This window comes from Curcuma longa, chromosome 19 (assembly GCF_044706935.1).
Source record: "Curcuma longa cultivar G26 ecotype Majalengka, Jawa Barat chromosome 19, ITB_CL_G26_1.1, whole genome shotgun sequence".
In the NCBI taxonomy this organism is placed as follows: domain Eukaryota; kingdom Viridiplantae; phylum Streptophyta; class Magnoliopsida; order Zingiberales; family Zingiberaceae; genus Curcuma; species Curcuma longa.
Genome location: NC_133879.1, coordinates 1,559,017 through 1,581,146, shown reverse-complemented (window position 1 = coordinate 1,581,146; position 22,130 = coordinate 1,559,017). Strand labels below are relative to the sequence as shown.

The following is a 22,130-nucleotide window of genomic DNA, read 5'->3' as shown; positions in this document are numbered from 1 at the left end:
ATTGAGAGACTTGGAGAGGAGGAGCGGCTAAGGAACTGAGTTATCCGAGGGCTAGGTCGCCAAGTAGTTGAGCTGTTGAGTGGCCAAAGGACTGAGGGGTTGAGTGGTCAAGAGCTTGAGTGACCGAGTGGTCAAGAGGCCGAGTGACTGAGAGGTCGTGGCCAAGTGGTCGAGAGGTTGGGAAGCTGAGAGACTGAGTGGCCGAGAGGTCGGGAAACCGAGAGACCGAGTGACTGAGAGGTCAGAAAGTTAAGAGGTCGAGTAGCTGAGCCTCAAGGTAACAATCTATTTTGTATTAACTATTGACTTTTGATTAGACACATTAGTTTACCCCTTGACTACAAGTGCCACGTAGGAGCAGCAGGATTCCACCACATCATAGTCGACAATGTAGCAATTCAAGTCGATCTATGTTTTTAAAGTGACCAAATGAATCAAAAATGATCATATGTAATTTTGACTACATATCTATTTTAGTCAAATTTAAAAGATTATTGGAGTCTATTAATACTTTTAAAGTGAGAAAATAACTCTGAATTTACTAATGCTTTCAATCCAATGGACCACGGAGGAAACACTAACAGTTGAACTTTTAAGAAAGTGTAAGACATAGCGGTTTTCTCGTACCCAAGCATAGACGAGACTCACCTACTCTATTAAAGCCAATGCCATATTACTTATTGGCCATCTTCAACCTTGTTAAGCCCAATTGAAGTCGGAAAATATGGGTTATGTAAGATTAGTTTTCGAGTGTAATTGGCCTTGTCGTCCTCATTCTATATATATATATATATATCAATCAAATCTTATTCCGCTAAATGGAATCGATTAATTATATATACCCACAACTTCTCAAGAGTTATAACTTCTCCTCTGCACATTGGTCGCTGACCGTGATGTTAACTATTCCTGCCCTGCCTTTACAATTACGATAGTGTCTTATTATATCAAAAAGTCAGCTCTATATGATAATGAGTTTGAGAATGACATGACAGCACTTAATGATATCAAAAAGTCAGCGCTGTACCAAAACAAAGAAGTCATCAATATACTGATTTCAATGAAACAGATGTTTAACTTGCCATATGAAATCTCCTGTGGATAAGATTAATGTCTCAATAATATATAAGAACACTTCATTTCTTATTCACACGGTGAAATCTTCATCTGTAATGGTAGACAGCAACACACTTAACGGTATTTAGCATTATGTTTTCAGTTTAAAATAACCTTCTTCAATACAATAAAATAGTCTGAGTAAGAGAACAAGTTCTGTCATCATCATGGATGATAAAAAAATTGTTAGGACAATTGCAATGTAGAACAAAGAAGAAAAGTGTTGCTCGATTCATCTTAATTCTGTTTATGTCTTCATCAGGTTTAAGATGAAGGGATCTGCCTCCATTAGATAGGAAGACATATATATTAATACTGAGTTCCGGTTCAACTGAAGGCAAGTAGAATTTCTTCGGGAAGAAGAAGGGGTTTGATTTCGGCAATTTCGATTGTATTGGTTCGACTTTTTGATATATGAAAGATAACAAAACAAAGATTTGTAGAATCTTTCAAAGTTTCTTTTATATAAAAAGTAATCTAAAATAATTATAGTACTCATAAAAAATTCAAATCCAAATCCAAATATATTGAATAGAAGATTCAAATCTCATTCATTAATCTCCTAGACTATTATATTCACTACAACAAAAATGACTTTTCACAGCGCGCAAATATGCTATCCGCAGCGCACATCGCACGCTGCACAGTTGCAAGCTGTTAAAAGTCATTAGGCATCCCGCAGCGTGCATTGCGCGCTGCGGAAGCTCACATCCGCAGCGCACAATGCACGCCGCGGATGATCGCATCCGCAGCGCACAATGTGCGCTGCGGATGTGAACTTCCGCAGCGTGTATTGCGTGCTGCGACTGAGAGCTTCCGTAGCGTGCATTGCGCGCTGCGACTAAGAGCTTCCGCAGTGCGCAATGCACGCTGCGGATGTGATCAATCGCAACGCGCAATGTGCGCTGTGGATGAAATAAAATAATTAAATCATTCAAATCACAATTATAAACTCAAAACTTAAATAATTAATAATATAAATACCACACACAAATACTATAAAAATTACACATTTATAATCCAATAATTATATAACATTCAAATTTTTTTCACTCATGAAAATAATTTGTTCCACAATTATTATAAATGCCAATGTCAATGGCAAGCTGCCACACTTCTCTAACATCTTTATCTATTATGACTCAGGAAACTATACACGAGGCAAACATCCAAACTGCTCTAAAAAAATAACACTGTATAGCATAGTTATGGTTTGTGGGAAGGGAAATAGGAGTGGAATCGGAGACCTAGCCGAGCGCGAGGAGATAGGGCGGTATGGAAAATAGAAAATAATTTATTTTAATTTTTTAATAGTATTTAATTATAAGTACTGTTAATAATATTTTTTAATCATTTTTAACATTCTTTTAACAGCATACATTCATGCGCGCTGTCAAAAATACTTTTAACAGCGCACAATATACGCTGTCAAAAATAATTTTAACGGCGCACAATGTGCGCTGTTAAAAGTATTTTTAACAGCGTATTATTATTGCACGCTGCGATTAATAAAAATATGATATTATCCGCAGCGCATTTTATTGGGCACGCCGTTAAAGCAACTATTAACGGCGCGCCTATGATGTGCGCTGCAGATGACGCGCTGCAGAAAGTCATTTTTGTTGTAGTGATTCAATTTTTTTATTGCTTAAGTCAAAATTTGCATCGCAGACCCAATAATATATTCCAGGAAGAAAACTTTATTACATATGCTAGTTAACTAGCACAAGAAAAGAAGGAGAAATGGAATTGAAGTGTTCATATATATCTAGCTCTTTCCAGTTCTTTTAATTGATTGGTTTAGAGATGAAAAGATTCTAGGTCTATAAACTTTCAAAAAGAAAACGTTTATAGAGATGAAAAGATTGTAGGTCTTTCCAGTTCTCTCCAGTTATTTAATTAATTTCATTGGTCATTTTATATGTAAACTTTCAAAAAGAAAACGTTTTTAATTATTTGTCTCCTTTTACTTCTCATAACCATGGAGAACTCATCTTAAGAGTTGCAATTCATAATACAGTCTAGTCACCTCTTCCAATAAACAAAGTCGATGGCAAAATGTTCGATCATTTCAACTAGACTATGAATTTGCTTGACTTAGAGACAAATTTACTAGCTTACGTTTTTTGATGAACAATCATAGAGATTGTGATAGAAGAAGAAAAGCAAATAGAAATGGAAATATACATAAATAAATGAAAAAGAAAAAAAAAGTGTTTTAACATTTCTCCTTTTTGCTGCACCATTGGCAATGTGTATTATCGAGCCTTCCTATTTTTAACGTAGACAATGATTATGAAAGGCAACAGAGGCTCATGTGTTGCATGTGAAGCCAACCTGTGCATCTCGTTTTATGCAGAATTAAAAATAAAATAAATTGATATTTTTTTAATCAAAATGACACTCTACTTTTATACATTTTACTTTTCAATTTTTTATTTTTAATATTATTGTAGCAGCTATATGCACTCATAACTACTATAATATAAACACTTCAATTTTGATCAATATTAATAAATTATATTATAGCATTTTATTTCTAATTAATACTGATAATATTATGTTATACCAGCACTTGGATTCTGATCAATATTAATAATACTATATTATAATAACTACAATTCATAATTCTTATAATATGAATACTTCATGTCTGATCAATATTAGTTAATACAGATCAACAATATATTATAATAATTACTAATCATAATTGCTACAATATAATAATTTAGTTATTTTTTATAAATATTAATATATTATATTATAGTAATTATGAGATACAATTATATATTTAGTAGTTATGGAATTATAATTATTATAATTATATAACAATTATGATCGTATAATTACTATAATTAAATATCAATTATAATCTTGTACCGGCTATAATGAGTGGAGGGTTTTTATAATAAAAAAAATTGAAAGAAAACATCTCTTTGACAATTCTAATAACTTTTTTATTTTTGCCCAATGAAAAAAAATAACAATTGGTCATTGCACCATATCCTTTTGATTATGGAACCTGCCTGCCACATGATTATTTTTATGCTTTTGAGACGTCAGGAATGAGAAAATTACAACAATATGGAAAGTGATGGGTAATGAGACAAAAACTTTCACGATAAAATAAGATAAATGATTGTGTTTTTATGTGGAAGAGAAGGGTTGAAGGTGAGGTTCCATTGGCCCACTTTGGAAGGGGAATTAAGGCACCAAAAAACCCTACCATTTATTCACTGATACACTTTCTCCGTGGCTTTTGGATTCCGGATTATAAAATCTCTTCCTAATTGTTGTTAGGATCGACGTAGATGATGGTTGGATAATTAATTAAGCAACAGAGGATAAATAGCTAGTGATTATATCTACTATTAAAAATTAATGATACTCTTGTTACAAGTTTAGCGGGGTCAAGAATTAATATAATAGAATAAAAACAAACATAAATAAATTGCATAGCAATCACTAATAAGGCATACAACGGGGCCCTATTCCATGACTTACAGTCGATCAGTGAGTCATTCTTGAAAAGTCTACTATCTTTCTTCATCACATATAACTTTCAAAGATAAAGAAATCTCTTACATCATCAAAGATACAAGTGGAAGACTAAAAAGTATAAAAGGATTTAATATTATTTAACCAATTACTATTTTATCAGCGTTCAAATTGTAGGATCAAGAAACACATTAAAAGGAGAGTGAATAGCATGTGCCATTTTTTCACTTATTTTTAAAAACAATATTTTTGTTTCAGAGTTACATAGTAGAAAGTACAACAAAAAACTCAAAAACTCACAAAAGACAAGTTTGTTTTACTTAATTCACAGCCTGTGGTTTCAAAGCTCACAATCCTTGATTGCTTCGGTGGATAATTCACTAATAGTATTTTTCTTGTAATGAGACAAAGACTCATCTTTACAAAAAGTCGAGGAACAGTAATACTTTATTGTTCTTTCTGAGATTAAAACACAAAGACAAGTATTAAATTGATACAAATATATCGGCAAAGATTCAGAACTTGAGTGTGGTTGTTGGAGTCATGTCTCGACATAGTGGTAGTGTTTTCAGAGCGAGACAAGAGTGCGGAAGCACTTGAGAGTTGATGATGAAGCTTTGGTTGTGACTTTCTTTTATAGGACCTGATCGGTCTATCGATCCCCTAATTGGTATATTGATCACATTGGGATTTGGATCTCAATCCGTTTGATCGGTATACGATCCCCTGGATCGGTTTACTAATCTAGTTGTCCTCCAACCAACTTCTGTCATGTTAGCTTTATCGATAATTTTTTCTACCACGTCAGCTAGTCAACAGTTACCCTTTGCCACATCATCAAGCTCGTCATTATCTTGTGTGACGTCGAATGCCACATCACCATTTGGTACACCGAATCGGTTGATCAGTCTACGGATTCAGCTTACTGGTCTACCGATCCTGCAAAATTGATAAGCACAATACCTTACAAGATAGTGTCATCACAATAATATTAAGTTAAATACATGAGTTTGATAATCTTTCGATCGTCCAATCTCAACCTTGGAACTTGCGTAAATCCCTTAGTTGGATCGACGCCTAAGGATTTTCTCAATGAGAACTTGTTCTTGCCTGTTCTTTCTTTAGGAAGAACCACTCCACTCCAGAAGCTTACCTTGTCAAACTTTGGTCCTCAAGACCCTGTTTGGACTTCCTGCTTAACCTTTAATTACTTGACAACCAATCCTTATCCGACTTGATCTTTGGTCATCTCTGACTCTATTAAGTCCATCCCACCTAGTGTCTCTGATCTGTTAAGACTTCCTTATCTAATTTATAATTAAGACTTTGCCTTACCTAATCTACAGTTAGGACTTTGTCTTGCCTAACATCCAATCAGGTCTTTCTTAGTTATGATACTTGCACACACTTAGTCAATTAGTTAGATTATAAGTAAACTTAACTTTCACTCTTTGTTATTATCAAAACTTAGGTTCGATTCTGGTGCTCCATGCACTAACAATCTCTCCCTTTTTTTATTATGACAACCTAGTTTAAATTAAAGTTAAGTAAACATAAGTACAAAAACAAGACTTAGTTTTTTAAAAACTCTTAGTTTTCAACTTTTCAACAAAGTTCCCCTTAAATTGATCTCTCCCCTTGAAAGATAACTTAGGGTTTTCTTGAAAATAATTTTAACCTTTAAACTTTCTCTTCCCCTTTGACATACATAAAAAACTAGAGAAACACAAAGAGAAAGATTGTAATTATTGGTAGCAAAACTAATCCCAAATGTTTAATACTTATGTATGTGGAATTTTAAAAACAACTTTTTGAACTGCATTTTTGAAAAGGAAAAAATGTTAAGGTTTTACAAATGCATTTCCAAAGTTGAAAATGAGTTTTTGAAATTTTCACTGATTGTCCAAAGTATAAAAATGAATTTTCAAGGTTGAAAAAAAATGAATTTTAAGAATTTTAAGAGATGAATTTTTAAAATTTAAAAAAAAAACATGAACTCCCAAAATTTGAAAATATGAATTTTAAATTTAAAACCATGAATTTTCACAATTTAAAACATGAATTTTTTTGAAATTTGAAAACAAGAATTTTTAAATTTTAAGAATGAATTCTTTAAAATGTAAGAATGAATTTTCAATATGTAAAAACATGAATTCTTATCTAAATTTTGATCTACCAAGTTTATATAAATGAATTTGAAAAACTAATGTAAGTTTACGAATGTTAAAAAAAATAATTTGAGTTTAAACATATTTTAAATCTTGAAAATGAATTTTAAGAAATATTAAAAAAATAGTTTAACCTGAATTGTAAAAGACTTATCTAAGGAATGTGATAATAAGATAAATGACTGAAAGTTCAATTAGGTTTTAAGAGCCCAAACATAATTTTAAATTTCAAGTTCATTAACCATTCATGAGTTCTACATTACTAAATATAATATTTAAAAATAAATTATTTATTAAATTATCTTTATCCAAATGTCTAACTTTTATTGCTAGTTGACTATCATAAGATAGTAACATTCACTAAGTTAATTAAGTTAAGTATAAGTTTTCAATTAGTTATTTACTAAGAAGGAACACTTAAATTGATTAATGTAAATTTATATTTTTAGTTCAGATTTATGAAGATGAACTAATATAATCATCTGAAATTCAGGCTTGATCTTAAATATATCATACCATTCTAAGTGGCTTAGTACACAAGTAAGGTAACCCCTAATATGCTTGTGAGATGCTAATTGCCTTAATCTACGAGTTCATGAATACTAAGGGTATGACTTGTAGGATCGAGTAAGAGCGCTAAAAGGGGAGGTGAGGCACTGTTTCATATTTTTCACTCTTTTAACAATTTATGCGTAAAATAAAAAAATACGATATCAGAAAGTGCAGCGGAAAGAATAAATGTGAATACTTTTATTTTTACTTGGTTCATAGCCACAGGTTGTTACTCCAAGGCCCACAATCCGTGATTGTTTCCAACGAATAATTCACTATAAAAACTCTCCTCTTATGAGAAGGAGTTTGTCGCTTTTATAAATATGTTAGGATCGATAAACTTATACCGTCCTAAAAATCTTAAGTACAAAAAGCAACAAAAAGATTACCGACTGAGAGTAGTAGACTTGTAGTAATTGGTGCAGCTCTTTGGTGTTATGATGACGTTATGGATCATATGTTTGCGTGTAAAAAATTATCGTTGAAGCGTATTGAATTGATTTTTGGGTTCTCTCTCGCAGTTGCTTATAAAGTCTGATTCTGCGCCTGGAAGTTCTTCCAGGCGCCTTCACATCATCCCGTCGATCCACTTTCGACGCTGACTCAGTATCTTTTGGGTGATAGGATGCTAACATGAGGTTGTCGAGATCAATTTTGACTCCACAATGCCTTATCCAGATCCAGACGCTTGGAACCTCTCTGGGCGCCTTGAGACTAAGGTGTCCCGACCACCTCATCCGTCTCGCTGGCCCATTCGACTGACATCTGGTCGCTGGATCCCATTCGGGTGCCTGGACCGTTCGATCACCTGGATTCAAATAAGGGTGCTTGGAACACAAAGTTTCAGCCCCTCCTTTCCTGTATTATAAGTTAGTCCAAAACCAAAGATAACAAGAAGGATAAAAATGGAGGGTTTGAATAGACCTTTGTAGATCCTCAGTGTCTTCTTCTCCTTTCGAAATACTGAATATTGCGTCGCTTTGTGCTTCATCCTCTTGAACAGAAAATATGTCACAGTCTTCAGGGAGATCAAGTTGCTCAAAGATGGCAACCCGCTTTATATTGCGACGCTCACTTGGGCATTCTCGTGCAAAATGGCCCTCTTGCCCACAAAGATAGCACTTGCATCTTTTGTTACTAGCATCACAAAGCTCGCTTGATTGGGTTCCTCCATGTCTAATTCCTCCGAAGATGATTCCTAATCCTGCATTTTAACATTAGGTAAATTATTCAAATGGAGGTTGTGTTTCATTACCTTGGTGTTGTTGGTTCCTTCATGCAGCTTGATTAATCTCTCTCTTTTGCGCTGATGAATGGGTTGATACAATTGAGTTCCTCTTTGGTTAGTCCACACTGGAGGATCTGAGTTTCTTTAGCATCAGGTTTAATCTACCTCTTAATTTTGAGGGTCCAACTCTCGTATCTGACTTCATTAACTAGTAGGGTAAACTTGGTCTTGATGGTGATTTATGTGTCCACCTGAGTCTTTAGGTAGACTTTCATACAACTATTCAAGTAGCTGAAGTTGTCTTCGGTGATGAATAGGGGTCGAGCTGTGTTGTGGCCCTTTTGCTGTGTCATTTAAACTCTTGCACACAAAGACAAGAAAAATATTTCCAAGGCTTTGTCTTAGATTAGTAGCGCGGGAGTGAATTTTAAAACTCTGAAAAAGCTACTTGAGTGGTGTTTGCACCATTTTCAAGTAATTATGAAAACTAAAAAAAATTCAAAAAAGGTGATTGCATCAATTTTGACTACAAGTTAAAACAAAAAATTGAACGATAAGAACAAGCTCGATTGGTGGTTGTACCAATTTCAAGCAGTCTGTTCTGATACCAATTATTAAATTGAGAATGTGCTAGAAGGGGGTGAATAACACACTTCTTACACGTTCATAAATCGTTCCAGTTCAAAGAAAGTCATGCAGTGGAAACATAAAAATAGACAAGTACACTGTTGGTTTTACTTGGTTTGTAGCCGCTTGGCTATTACTCCAAGGCTCACAGTCAGTTAGACCACTTCGATGGGCAATTACTATTAATCTTCTTCCCAAAAGAGAAGAAGATTTACTTCTTTTACAAATGAAGGGTTCTATAACAAGCCAAACGACCCTTAAATATTTAAGCACAAAAAGGAAGCAAGCGTAAAGTAGACAACAACTAAACGTTACCCAAAGCTAGGTTCGCTTGAGCTCATAATAGAATCATGTCGTTGAGGCTTGAATATGACTTCTCGGAGACTTGAAATCATAGAGGAGAACTTGGACGATGGAGAAAAGATCTGTGTTTAAGCATTGATCGAACCCTACTTTTATAAGGTGATCCGGGCACCTGAACCTGCCTCGGGCGCCCCCAACGAGGCCCATCCGATCTGCATTATCAGTGAGTTATCCACTTTCAGGTGCCTGGATCCCTTCCGGGTGCCTCGAATGTTGACGTGGTGCCTAACTGGATCAGACTTTGATTTGGCTACGACTTATCCTTATCTCGGCACTTGGATGCTGGCGTATACTGACCAATCGGAGTCTGCCATCTTAGCTTGATGTTTTGTTCTGCCCTATCTAGGAGACTGGAACCATTCCAAGCACTTGGAGCTCTTCCAGGTGCCTGGAACTCTTTCAGGTGCCCAGATCTATCCCGGGTCAACTTTCAGCTTATGTTCGAAATTGTGTTTCCTATGTTACAGTGTTAGCACAAGCATAAAATATATATAAAGAGTATGAATAATAACTTTTCGACTGTCCGGTCTCAACTTTCGCTCTCTCATAAAATCTTAAGTTGGGTCGATGCCTATTGCTTTCTTTCAGAGAGCGCATCCTCACTACTTCTCTCAGGAGATTTTACCTGATGTTAAACCTTGGTCTACCCGACCTATTTGGACTTTTGCTCAGCTGATCTTGACCCTCAGAACTTTCGCTAGACCTTTAGTCCTTGACTCTGTCTAGACCTCTGCCTGGTGTCCTCAACCCCTAAGGCTTTCTGTCCTATGTCCTCGATTGGCCAAGTCTTCCTGCCTAGAACCTCCGACTAGGACTTCCTTGCCTAGTCCCATCAATCAAGACTTCCTTGTCCAGTTCCACCGATCAAGACTTCCTTGCATAGTCTTAACTAAGACTTCCTGCAAACTTGATAAGCACATTAGATCACAAGTAACTTTAACTTTGACCTTTGCCAATATTAAAACTCAGGTTTGATCAAATGATGCTACTTGCACCAACAATTCTTACTACCTATTTAACATCTCACCTATTCTAGATTATAAAGAAGATTAGTCCTATGATTCTTTGTGAGATGATTTTCAATTTTATCTTTAATTAATTTAGTTTGAAATGTTAAGGATTGCTTGACCTTGAGTTAAATTCAAGATTAACCATCAATCAATTAAGTGCACATTTCAGGTTTCATCTTCCAAGTCATGGCGAGGCATGGAGGCCTTCTTGGGTATCGGAGCAATGATCACTTTCTTAGATAAAGTTGATTCATGAAATTGAACACTTAGCTAATCTATTGAAAAATCCTAGTTTAACTAGTATAGGCCAAGCTTCCTTGATGTAATATCATCTTGTCCCACCCTAATACTATGTTGGGCAAGTGTCAATCATGTAATTTATCTAATTAAGATGGTTTTTCTATCGGCTCCCCCTAGATGGATCTAATCCTTGGAGATCCAATATTGGTTTAGTCCAATTTGATTAGTCAAGATAGATTTGGGAACTCATGCTTGGATTATTTCAATTAACTAGTGATAGATATGATCTATACTGTTTCTTAGCCTTGTATCCGACTCGGATGGATTGTATATGGTCGTTTGAGTTCCAAATATCATATTGAGGTACTTGGAGCCCGAAGTAAATAGAGTTATAAGGGCTAGGGCGATGATACTCACTAATTGACACCATAAATGAGTTCTTAGAACTCATTTGGTTTAGAAAATATTAAACATTTGATTTTCTGAATGGCTAAGGTCCATCAGTCGGTTTCGTCTAAAAGTGACTTATGGACCTAGAGTCAGAATCACTTTAAACCATGATCAATGTACTTATCTAATTCTCCTAAATATATCTATGACATCATACATCAATGTGATACCCTATATTAAGAGTAGTGATTTTTTCAACTTGCAAAGACTTGAGACAATTTATCAAAGGTAGAGTTATATGGGCTAGGACGATGATACTGACTAACTGGCACCACAAATAAGTTCCTAAGATTCATCTGGTTTGAACAATATATATCAACCATTTGATTCTCTAAATGGTGAAGGTCCATCAACTGGTTTCTTTCAAAATTGGCTAATGGACCTAAAAAACTCGAAATGATAAATGTACTCGTCTAAGGCTCCTGAATATATTCATGCCCTCAAACATGAATGTGATACCCTAAATTTATATCTCTACATAAAAAACACACACAAAACATTCTTATTTCATCCAAAATATTTTGATTGCACATACCAACACACCCAATTTATATTTATAGATAAAAGAACACATGAATATAGAAACAAAACATAGGTAAAATAACTCAAAGAAATTTAAATATAAATCAATAGTTTTAAAATTAATGCTATGTTAATCAAAATACACATCTGAATCTATTTTATAAAATACACATATATGCCCTCCATTTATCACAATGATATTTTTTACAACAGTAGTTTTGTGTGTCAAATACATATAAAAGTTGAGTACTATCACAAAAGAACACACTAATACATGTATCAACTTGCTAGAGACATTTTACACGATCTTTTATTATGACCTAATTGTTTGCACCTACTAAACTTGTTTTCCTGTGTGCTTAGACTAATCCTCACCTTCTTCATTCTTCTAGGTTGCACAAGATTACGAGTGGTAAAACAATACATTTGTGTCCACCTATTGGCTAAAATTGTTTAATTCTACAAGGATAAATATGATCAATATAAGTACTTTTCTAAATTTCAAATTAATGCTCACAATACTGATATGGGTCCATGTTCCTAAATGAACATATTGCGCGTGTGAGCAAGGAAGCCTTGAAAGTGGCTGATCTTCGTAATCACCTTTACGACTCTTTATATCAACTATATAGGAGGGTGTTGTAGAGTGTACCTCCATTTCTGTTATGTTTTGTTTGCACCTACAGATAAACTTCTTTTTCCTGTGCTCGCTTAAGAGCATTTCAATGATTTTTCCTCTATGACTCTGTTATGTAATATCCTTTGAAATTACTTACAGGATGATTTCCTTTATTGGTTAGCCTAGCAGGAAAAGAAATGCCAGGATGAAAGAGTTGGCTTACATTTGCCTAAAAAAATCCTTATACTTGGTTGGAGCGACAAGTTGGTAAACCACATATTTTAGATACAATTTATTGACTTGATAATCAGAAATTGTCAATAATCTGTTATGTGAACTTCAAAATTCTTTGGTTTAGTTTTGAAAACATCTAACAATTTTTTCAGCATGTAGTCTTTAACAACACATTTGATCTATTATATAACCTAAAGTTAATCATGAATCACAAGATTACGAATACTATTTCAGCATCTTGATATTCCTGTCAGCTTGTTAATTTAGCTTGTTTGCCATAGTTCTTGGAATAATGTTTGTATTGTGAAACTCTTTGTAACTATGTGATAAATTTATGTGATAAAATTTGTGTTAAACTTTGTGTTTGTTGTGTGTGATATTGTGATATGCATGTATTACAAGATATAAGGAAAAAAAGAGAAACGGGAGCAGAAAATCTGCTAGTTAGCCATGGAAACATAGCAAATCTGTTATATCAACCTTCGATATATTTCGAGGGTGTTGTAGAGTGTACCTCCATTTCTGCTTATGTGGATATGTGGGAATACTATATAGGACCCGATTTTTTATGTCCTAGTATCAATCTCCTTCGTAGTTAATGGCAACAAAAGTCCTGTAGAATTAGACACTTCCTTCCTATGATTATAAAATCATTATGCAATTTTTCTCTGTGTATTATTTATTAGTCTTGTAATTAGGAGTTCTAGAGTGTCATTGAACAATGCATTCATGTTTTAAGAACAATTCATGGTCAACATTGAGTAGCTTCTACTAAGAAAATGTGAATTTTCTAATTTTATTGGTTCTATATTTTGCAACCATCTATAAGCATATGCATGCCTTTCTAACATAGTCTGCATGACTCGATCATATTGTAGAATTGTATTTGCTCTATCTACAATCCAAAATAATCATAATGCATCTATCACGAGTATCTGTAACCATATTATAAGATAGGTGATAGCAACATAATTCATAGTGACCAATAGGATAAACTTTACTCATTACAGATATTATTCTATAATCTTTATCAGATATAATTGTCGAGAGTTGATAGATCAACTACAAGAAATATCTTTAGATGATTTAGAAACTACTCCCAAGCTGGGCCACACTCAACCTCATCAACTGCAAAGCCAATTGGAATACGATTTTCATTACTATCTACTATTGTGATTATCAATAAAACACCAGGATACTTGTTACTTAGGTGCCTTGCATAAATTCCATTTAGTTTATGAATATATGCTTAAAAAACTCTTCTTATACATGCACTAAAAGTCCAAAAATAATATTGAAATTTATTATCATCATTTATTTTCAATGCAATATATGTATCTGGATCTCTATATTTTAGTTCATGTAAAAGTCTAGGAAGATCACCATAATTCTTATCGAAATCACCTACTACCTTATTTGGAGCTTTCTGACATGCATAGTATGTCTTTCGATATGATACATGTATTCTAAATCATGCTTGCATATCTCTCTAAATCGTTCTAAGTCTATAATTTGATGACACAAAATGACTTTCAATCTGAGAAGTTATAAAAGAAGATGTGCTTGCAGGAAGATCAGTTGTTCTCAAGCTAAGATTGCACTAATGACGCTATAAATATTTTGTAACCGTGAACTCAATATCTCCCCCTTGCAATTATTGTCCATGTGCAAGTTTTTCCCTTGCAAATTACTTTAATTCTGGTATTTTTGGTGTCCTTTATTTTATATGTGTAGCGTCTTTTCATAGCATACTTAGCAAGTACATCTTTAAAATATTTTTGCATTGTGTAAACCTACAACAAGAATTGGTGTATATTTATATTAGTGCTATTGAAATTTAGTTGAGTCAATATTATGAAAGTTAATAAAATACATTACTTAAATAATAAAAAATTTAGTACTGTCATCTAGTTCTTGCCTTTGCAATGGAATAAGTCTTGAGTTCATTACATATGCTTTTTAGCTAATAGAAACTACTCTTCAAGATCATCATATTTGTTACTGTTAACTGACTCATCTAATGAATAGTACTATCAAGAATTCATTCTCGAAGGTATCCCTTTCAATTTATGCTTCCATTCTATTGTCGTTGACTTCTTATTTAATCCATATATCCTCAAAAAAATCTTCTAATCTTGTACTCATATGACTTGGGGCATCCTCATAACTAAAAGCTTGTTCATTCAAATTGAATCTGTAATTAGTAGTCTCTCCAGTATTCATCACAACACTAGGGGAAGTTGAAGAAAATATATTGATAGTACTCATATTTATATTTGGAGTAACAGATACGTGTCCATCCACTAATTATGATTCAATATATTCAATAAATGAGAGCACTTCACTTGGAATTGGATCTTCCCTACATCGATACAATCAGAAATTAGTCATATTGTAAACAAAAATTCTATTAAGATTGTAAATATTTCAAAAACACACTAGCCAAGTGGAGGAAGTCGATAGATCATAAAATGTGTATCTTTCTAAAATTATACTATGACATTTTAGGGTTTAGTCTTTTAGAAACAAGCAAGTCAAATGAACACTTAGATTTTTGACTTAATGTGTTTACACCAGTCAGATACAACTTTGAAAATACAAAAAAAATGAAAAATAAATAAGAGAGATAGAAAAGTCCAGATGCATAGTGAGTGAAAACAATTAATAATGTTAATCTAAAAATCAAAGCAATACATATAAAGATTCATAGAAGGTCGTTCGATTGATCAGAGCAAAAAACTTCGTCTTAAGTAGGATTTTAGATATTACCGGTATTGTGATAGAATTGTTTAGAGTAAAAAAAGAATTAGGCTGAACAAGAAGATTGATAAGAGATTGAATAAGAGTTTAGATGTCACTAGTGATGTCGGTGCTTTAGAGTTTTTTTCTAAAATGCTTGGAATTTTAGAGTTGTCAGAAACTGCCGAAACAATATTTTACACTCTACCTTATAAATTTCAATGTGTGACATTACTCTTTGGCTTTAAGGCAACTTCATCCGATCGGAAGATTTGAACGCTGAGGGAAAATAAGAACACGTTGTTGTAGTCGAAGTTGTTTGGGAGGGATGTTAGGACTTTGGTGGTCGGAAGTGACATTTGTGCTGGGGAGCTACCGCAACATCGTGCAGATCATCGGGAACAGACACATCGTCGCTGCATTAGTGAGATGACATGGTATTTAGGTTTAAGCTTCGTCTGTTTGTGTTTGCCTATTCACAAAGGTGCAAGGTGCACCATCGTGTCGCTCGGTCGAACTTAGAGATGCACACACACGCAAAGTGGTTCTAATTTACCTTTTGGTTCGGACGCATGTGATTATATTACATGAAAGAATGAGGAGGAATATATATAATGGAAAATGGGTATGTGATTTTGAAATTTAAAACTCCGATATGTGATTTGGGTAATACCGATGATATCTGATCTTATTTATTTTTCTGTAAAGTACATATATTAAAAAAATCTAGTAAAAATTACACTTTATAATTCATTTTAAATATACTTGTAAAAAGTTGACAATTTCATCTTTAATTAATAAAATATATTTTTCATAATTTGTTGTCTATTTTACTTATAATTTATAAAAGTAATAATTAATAATAGTTTTAATTTATATTTATATTGAAAGCATTAACTTCCTATACGTATAGATTCATTCATAATATCTTTACTTTTGAGAAAAATCAAAAGAAGCACTTTAATAGTTTTTTTTCTTTAGAGGGACGCTCCTTGTTTTTTAGAAACCATCAAAACAACATTCAATATAATATATATTTTAACCCTAATTATATTATACATGGGATAACGTGGTAGCTACTATAACATATTAAAATAAATAAGTTATATATATATATATATATATATATATATATATATATATATATATATATATTAATTCAAGTTGAACTTTATAATGTACCTTAATATATATTAGGGTATAACGTGGTACCCAAATATATTATGATTATATTTTTATTCTTTCATTGTACCTTACAGTTATGTTATAACTATTAGTAGTTATGTTATATCTATTACATAACGATAAAGTAAAACTATTTTTTATAAAAAATTATATCGAGATGCTATTTTACTTTTGTAAAATAAAAAAAAAGGCTCTTTTGAGAAAAAGAAAGAGAGCCCTTTTAATTTTTACCCTTTATTTTATTGTAAATATTAAAAATCAATCTAGGTAAGATTTTGTAAGGTCATATTCTTTAATAAATGGATGAAATCCGTAAGGGGTGCACAAACTCGGTCATATACGATTAGTTCCACAAATAATATATATTTGATCATAACTATAAAGCATAAACATAGTAAATGTTTTCACATATAAAAAAAGAAAACATGAAAATATAAAAGATATGAAATTTTCAAAATTTATGTTTCAACATCAAGTTACAAAATGACAAATTTAAAATTTCATACAAAAATAGTCCAATAGATATACCAAATAAGCTTCCATTGTCCAAATTTGATTCAAACAAAGATTTCCTTTGTTTATCGAGTTTACCGAGTTTGACTTCGTTTACCGAGATACGATCTTTATCCAACACGGAATTTTAATAAATTTATTTCATTGTAAAATTCAATTCAATTATTGATTTCACGATCATCTATAAAGAAGTAAATCAAAAAATTATGCTTGTAAGGTCATACTCAATAAATTTATTTTATCATAACCAATTCAATTATATGATGTGCAAGTTGGATCCAATACTAAATGACAAATTTTATAAGGTTCTCTGTGCAATATTCCATTAAAAAATAAAATAAAATGTAGGAAGTCAAAATTATTGTGGCCTTGCTTTTTGTCACTTAGGCTCGGCTCGGCTATAAAATCGACTCCACTCCCCGTCGTTCGCCCTCCATCGGAAGAGCGGAGAAGTGAGAGGAGAGCGTGGTCGAGCGAACGGAGATGTCGTGCTCTTCTTCAGATCTGGCGCCGCTCCTCGGCAGCAGCGCCAACGCCTCGGCCGCTGCTGACTACATCTGCAATCAGTTCACCGACGCCGGATACGCCATCGACACCACCTACCTCCTCTTCTCCGCCTACCTCGTCTTCTCGATGCAGCTCGGCTTCGCCATGCTCTGCGCCGGATCGGTGCGCGCCAAGAACACCATGAACATCATGCTCACCAACGTTCTGGACGCGGCCGCCGGCGGCTTATTCTACTACCTCTTCGGCTTCGCCTTCGCCTTCGGCGCGCCCTCCAACGGCTTCATCGGGAAGCACTTCTTTGGCCTCAAGGAGGTGCCGGAGCCCAACTTCGACTACTCTAACTTCCTCTACCAGTGGGCCTTCGCCATCGCCGCCGCCGGCATCACCTCCGGCTCCATAGCCGAGCGCACCCAGTTCGTCGCCTACCTCATCTACTCATCCTTTCTCACCGGTTTCGTCTACCCCGTCGTCTCTCACTGGTACGCAATCCCTAGCTAGCATCCTTGATCTCAAACACACATCTCTCTGCTTTTGCTCTGTTCCTGTATCAAGGTTTGCGTTTCGATAGGATTTGGTTTCGATTCGATTGCTGATGGTGTTGATGTGAAATTGATTAGGTTTTGGTCGGGCGACGGATGGGCAGCGGCCGCGCGGAACCCCGGGGAGTCGCTTCTGTTCAAGTCGGGAGTGATAGACTTTGCCGGGTCGGGGGTGGTGCACTTGGTAGGGGGCATCGCGGGGCTGTGGGGTGCCCTCATCGAGGGTCCGCGCATCGGGCGTTTCGATCACGGAGGCCGCTCGGTGGCCCTCCGCGGACACTCCGCCACTCTAGTGGTTCTCGGCACGTTCCTCCTCTGGTTCGGCTGGTACGGATTCAACCCTGGCTCCTTCAACGTCATCTCCAAGACATACGGCCCTAGCGGCTCCATCCACGGCCAGTGGTCCGCTGTCGGACGCACCGCCGTCACGACTACCCTCGCCGGCTGCACGGCCGCGCTCACCACTCTCTTCGGGAAGCGCCTCCAGACAGGCCACTGGAACGTGGCTGACGTCTGCAACGGCCTCCTCGGCGGATTCGCCGCCATCACTGCCGGCTGCTCGGTGGTCGACCCCTGGGCCGCCATCATCTGCGGCTTCGTCTCCGCCTGGGTCCTCATCGGCCTAAACAAGCTCGCGGCGGCGCTTAAGTTCGACGACCCCCTTGAGGCCGCGCAGCTCCACGGTGGCTGCGGCGCCTGGGGAATCATCTTCACGGCGCTCTTCGCGAGGGAGAGGTACGTGAACGAGGTGTACCCAGGGCGGGCGGGACGTCCCTACGGGCTCTTCATGGGCGGAGGCGGCCGCCTGCTCGCGGCCCACATCGTGCAGATCCTGGTCATCGTCGGGTGGGTCAGCGCCACCATGGGCCCGCTCTTCTACGCCCTTCACAAATTCGGCCTCCTCCGCATCTCCGGCGAGGACGAGATGGCTGGCATGGACCTCACCCGCCACGGCGGCTTCGCCTACGTCTACCACGACGACGACTCCATAACGCAAAACGGCAGTCCCGGCGGCGGAGGAGGCTTCATGCTCAAGTCCTCGGTGGTGCGGGTTGAGCCGCGGACCACTCCGGCGGCAGCCACCAACCAGGAGCAGACCGTCTAGCCTTCCGATCCACCCTCTTCAATGAAATCCGTGCTATTTTCCTAAACATTTTTTATTTAAAAAAATTAGGCCTTTTGTTTTGAAAAAATCGGTAGTATTCTTGTACAGTGTGATAAGATTTGTGTGGGAGGGGCGATCGTGTAGGATGGGGTGATGAATTGTAATTTTATTGAAGTGTTGAAGGTAATTGGATGATCTTGAGGAACATCTCTTCCTCTCTTTGATTATCTTCTCGAGTCCATTGTTTGTCTACTTTGATTGTTGATAATATTTATTTTGCTTTGTTTTACATTTTCCATAAAATGGTGAACTCTGGACCAGACTAACTGTTTCCCGTTTCAATTGGTCCAATTGAATTTCCACTATAGAAATAAAAAAAATAACTATTTTTTTAATAAAAATTTCATTGGTTTAATTGATTTAATTAATTTTTAAAATTTAAAAACAAAACTCAATCGATTTAATCTAAATAACTATATGTTTTTTTTTAATTTTCAATTGAATTGAAATTTTGCTCACCATAGAAATTCTAAAGAAAAATGAAAGCAATAAACATGTGATTGGGATAAATTATAGCAAAATTTCAAAGAACTTTGCTCATTTTCTTTTATTTTTGTCGGGCATCTCATACTTTTTAATAATTTAGAAAGCATTTCATACTCCAAGCTCACGTGCTTGTTCAAATGTGGTGTCCAGTATCTTGTTCAATTGAGTTTGACGTAGTGGTCAAAGTTGCGAAAGCTCTTATGAATGAGAACCAAAGGAGGCCATTGCCATTGCTGTTGTGGTAATAGAAGATGCATGGTTGAAGTTGATGCATGGTGGCAATAACAAAAAGAATAGAAGACAAGAGGACGAAGTAGAAGAGCTTAAAGTTGACGGATCTTGCTTAAGGTTATCCTTGACTCTAACCTACTACTACTACTACTAATAATAATAATTAATTATTATTATTATTATATTGTTTGTCCCAATCACATGTTTAATAATAATAATTATTATTATTATTATTATCATCTATGTAAATTTTTTACTTAGCCACTTAAAATTTACTCCTTCCATACCCAAAATTCAACCCGCTTGAGTAAGTTTAAATCCCTCCCAATTCTAATTTCTATGTCTGTCTTTGAGAGTATTAAACATTTTTTAAAAAATTAAAAAGTATCAAGTGTTAATACCCTAATGGAATTTTGATGTGTGATCAAATAAATATGAAATTATATCATAATTATATTTAATATATGTGTCCAAGTGTATAGGAGAACACACGTGTTCTAGATGGTGAATCTTGATAGAAGATGCAAGCGAGTGAGAAGGATGGAACCAGAAAGGAGCCGATAGGCTCAATGCATCCGAGGTATGAGGAGCTACGAAAGAATACTCTGTGGGATTGAGAAGGATGTACGGGAGCGAGCCGAAAGAGCTCAATGAATCTGAGGGACGAGAAGTCGAAAGGAAGACTATGTAAGATGACCAAGGCAGAACGAATGAGAAAAATGATCAACACAAGGTTGACCATTTCATGTGCCTGGAGCTGTTCCAGGTGCCCGAATTCATTCCGAGCGCATGGATACCCAATCCAACTCAGCGTGACCGTTACCGAGACGGATCAAGATGGAGTCCACGTTAGTAGAATCCAAGCGCCTGGATCACTTACAAGTGCCTTAATTGCAAGAAATCATCCAAAGTCGTTAGCGAACCATTGTCAGAGTGGATTGGGCTCGACGAATCTAGATGCCCAGAAAGCTTCTAGGTACTTGGAAATGTCACATCAATACAATGGTCATTTCGAGGTGAAGATTATAAATAGACTGAAGCTTGAAGAATAAAATACACACTCGATTGTAATTATCATAATTTTGGACTAATAACCCAAGAATTATAACCAAGTAAATTCTATGTCTTCATTTTTATGTTTAAGTTAATTTTCAATTAATATGTGTGTCCTTGCTAGTCAATTAGAAACAGAAATAGGTTGACAATTATTGTAGGATGTTATTCACCCCTCCCCTCTAATGATCAACGAACCACTTCCGTTGCACCAATAATTGGTATCAAAGTTGGTCCACTCAAAAGGACTAATCACCAACTCAACAACTAGATTAGGGAGGAATGGTCGGATCAAACATCCACCCACCGAAGTTCGAGGGCAAATTCACAATCTGGAAAAAGAAAATCAAGGTATTTTTCAAAATATATTTTGAAATAATGATTTGTATTAAACTTAGTTTCGAAGTGCCCAAGAATGAGAATGGGGAATAAATCGATGAACAATGATATACCAACAAGTTGTTAGGATGTATACTATAAGTCTATTTTTTGTATGAACATCTATTTTAAAATATTTTTGAAATGAGAATCACTTTTGTCAAATATTTACATTTTATATTCTTTTTATATATGTTAATACAGTTGTCCAATTATTTTATATTGTAGATAATATGATGTGTAGTGTCACACAGAAGATCATGTTATCAGTTCCTTATAAATTATAAATAGTAGCTCACAACCAAAATAGATTGGGACAAACCATTGGAACGCTTGTAGTGTAATTGGTATTAGTTTATCTTGACTATAAAATTACACTAGTACACTTTGTGTGTATTGAGCAGGACCGTTTGAAGTTATTTTTTTTTATACTGACTATATAAAAGAATAAGACCTCTATTATTATAGATGTGTGTTCTCTTAATCCCTATATAATAACAAACACGTATACTTAGTATTTATTTCTTTAACTTATCAACAAGTGAGATTTATTCGTTAAATCAATTGGCTATGTATATGGTGTGTTGTTGATTAGAGAAGAAATCTGTGTCTTAATTATTTAGGCTGATGATGTCCCCTTGAGAAGTTCATAAGGATTATCATGTAAACCCTGCAAGTGAACTTAGTCCAGCATGATAATAAAGTTA

At 35.3% G+C, this 22,130-nt stretch overlaps 1 protein-coding gene across 1 annotated transcript; it reads left to right on the top strand.

Annotated features, from left to right (window-relative positions):
• The first annotated feature begins 17,512 nt into the window (after window positions 1-17,512).
• On the top strand, window positions 17,513-19,504 carry LOC141812642 (ammonium transporter 1 member 1-like). Its single transcript, XM_074700654.1, has 2 exons — window positions 17,513-18,050; window positions 18,189-19,504. Exons 1-2 carry the CDS (start codon window positions 17,548-17,550, stop codon window positions 19,213-19,215), a joined length of 1,530 nt encoding a protein of 509 aa, XP_074556755.1. The 5' UTR covers window positions 17,513-17,547; the 3' UTR covers window positions 19,216-19,504.
• The last annotated feature ends 2,626 nt before the right edge of the window (window positions 19,505-22,130 follow it).

Bases quoted from the DNA above. Each gene is read 5' to 3' on its own strand.
- LOC141812642 (XM_074700654.1), top strand. From the start codon at position 17,548: ATGTCGTGCTCTTCTTCAGATCTGGCGCCGCTCCTCGGCAGCAGCGCC. The intron at 18,051-18,188 runs GTACGCAATCCC...GAAATTGATTAG, and splicing joins TACCCCGTCGTCTCTCACTG to GTTTTGGTCGGGCGACGGAT.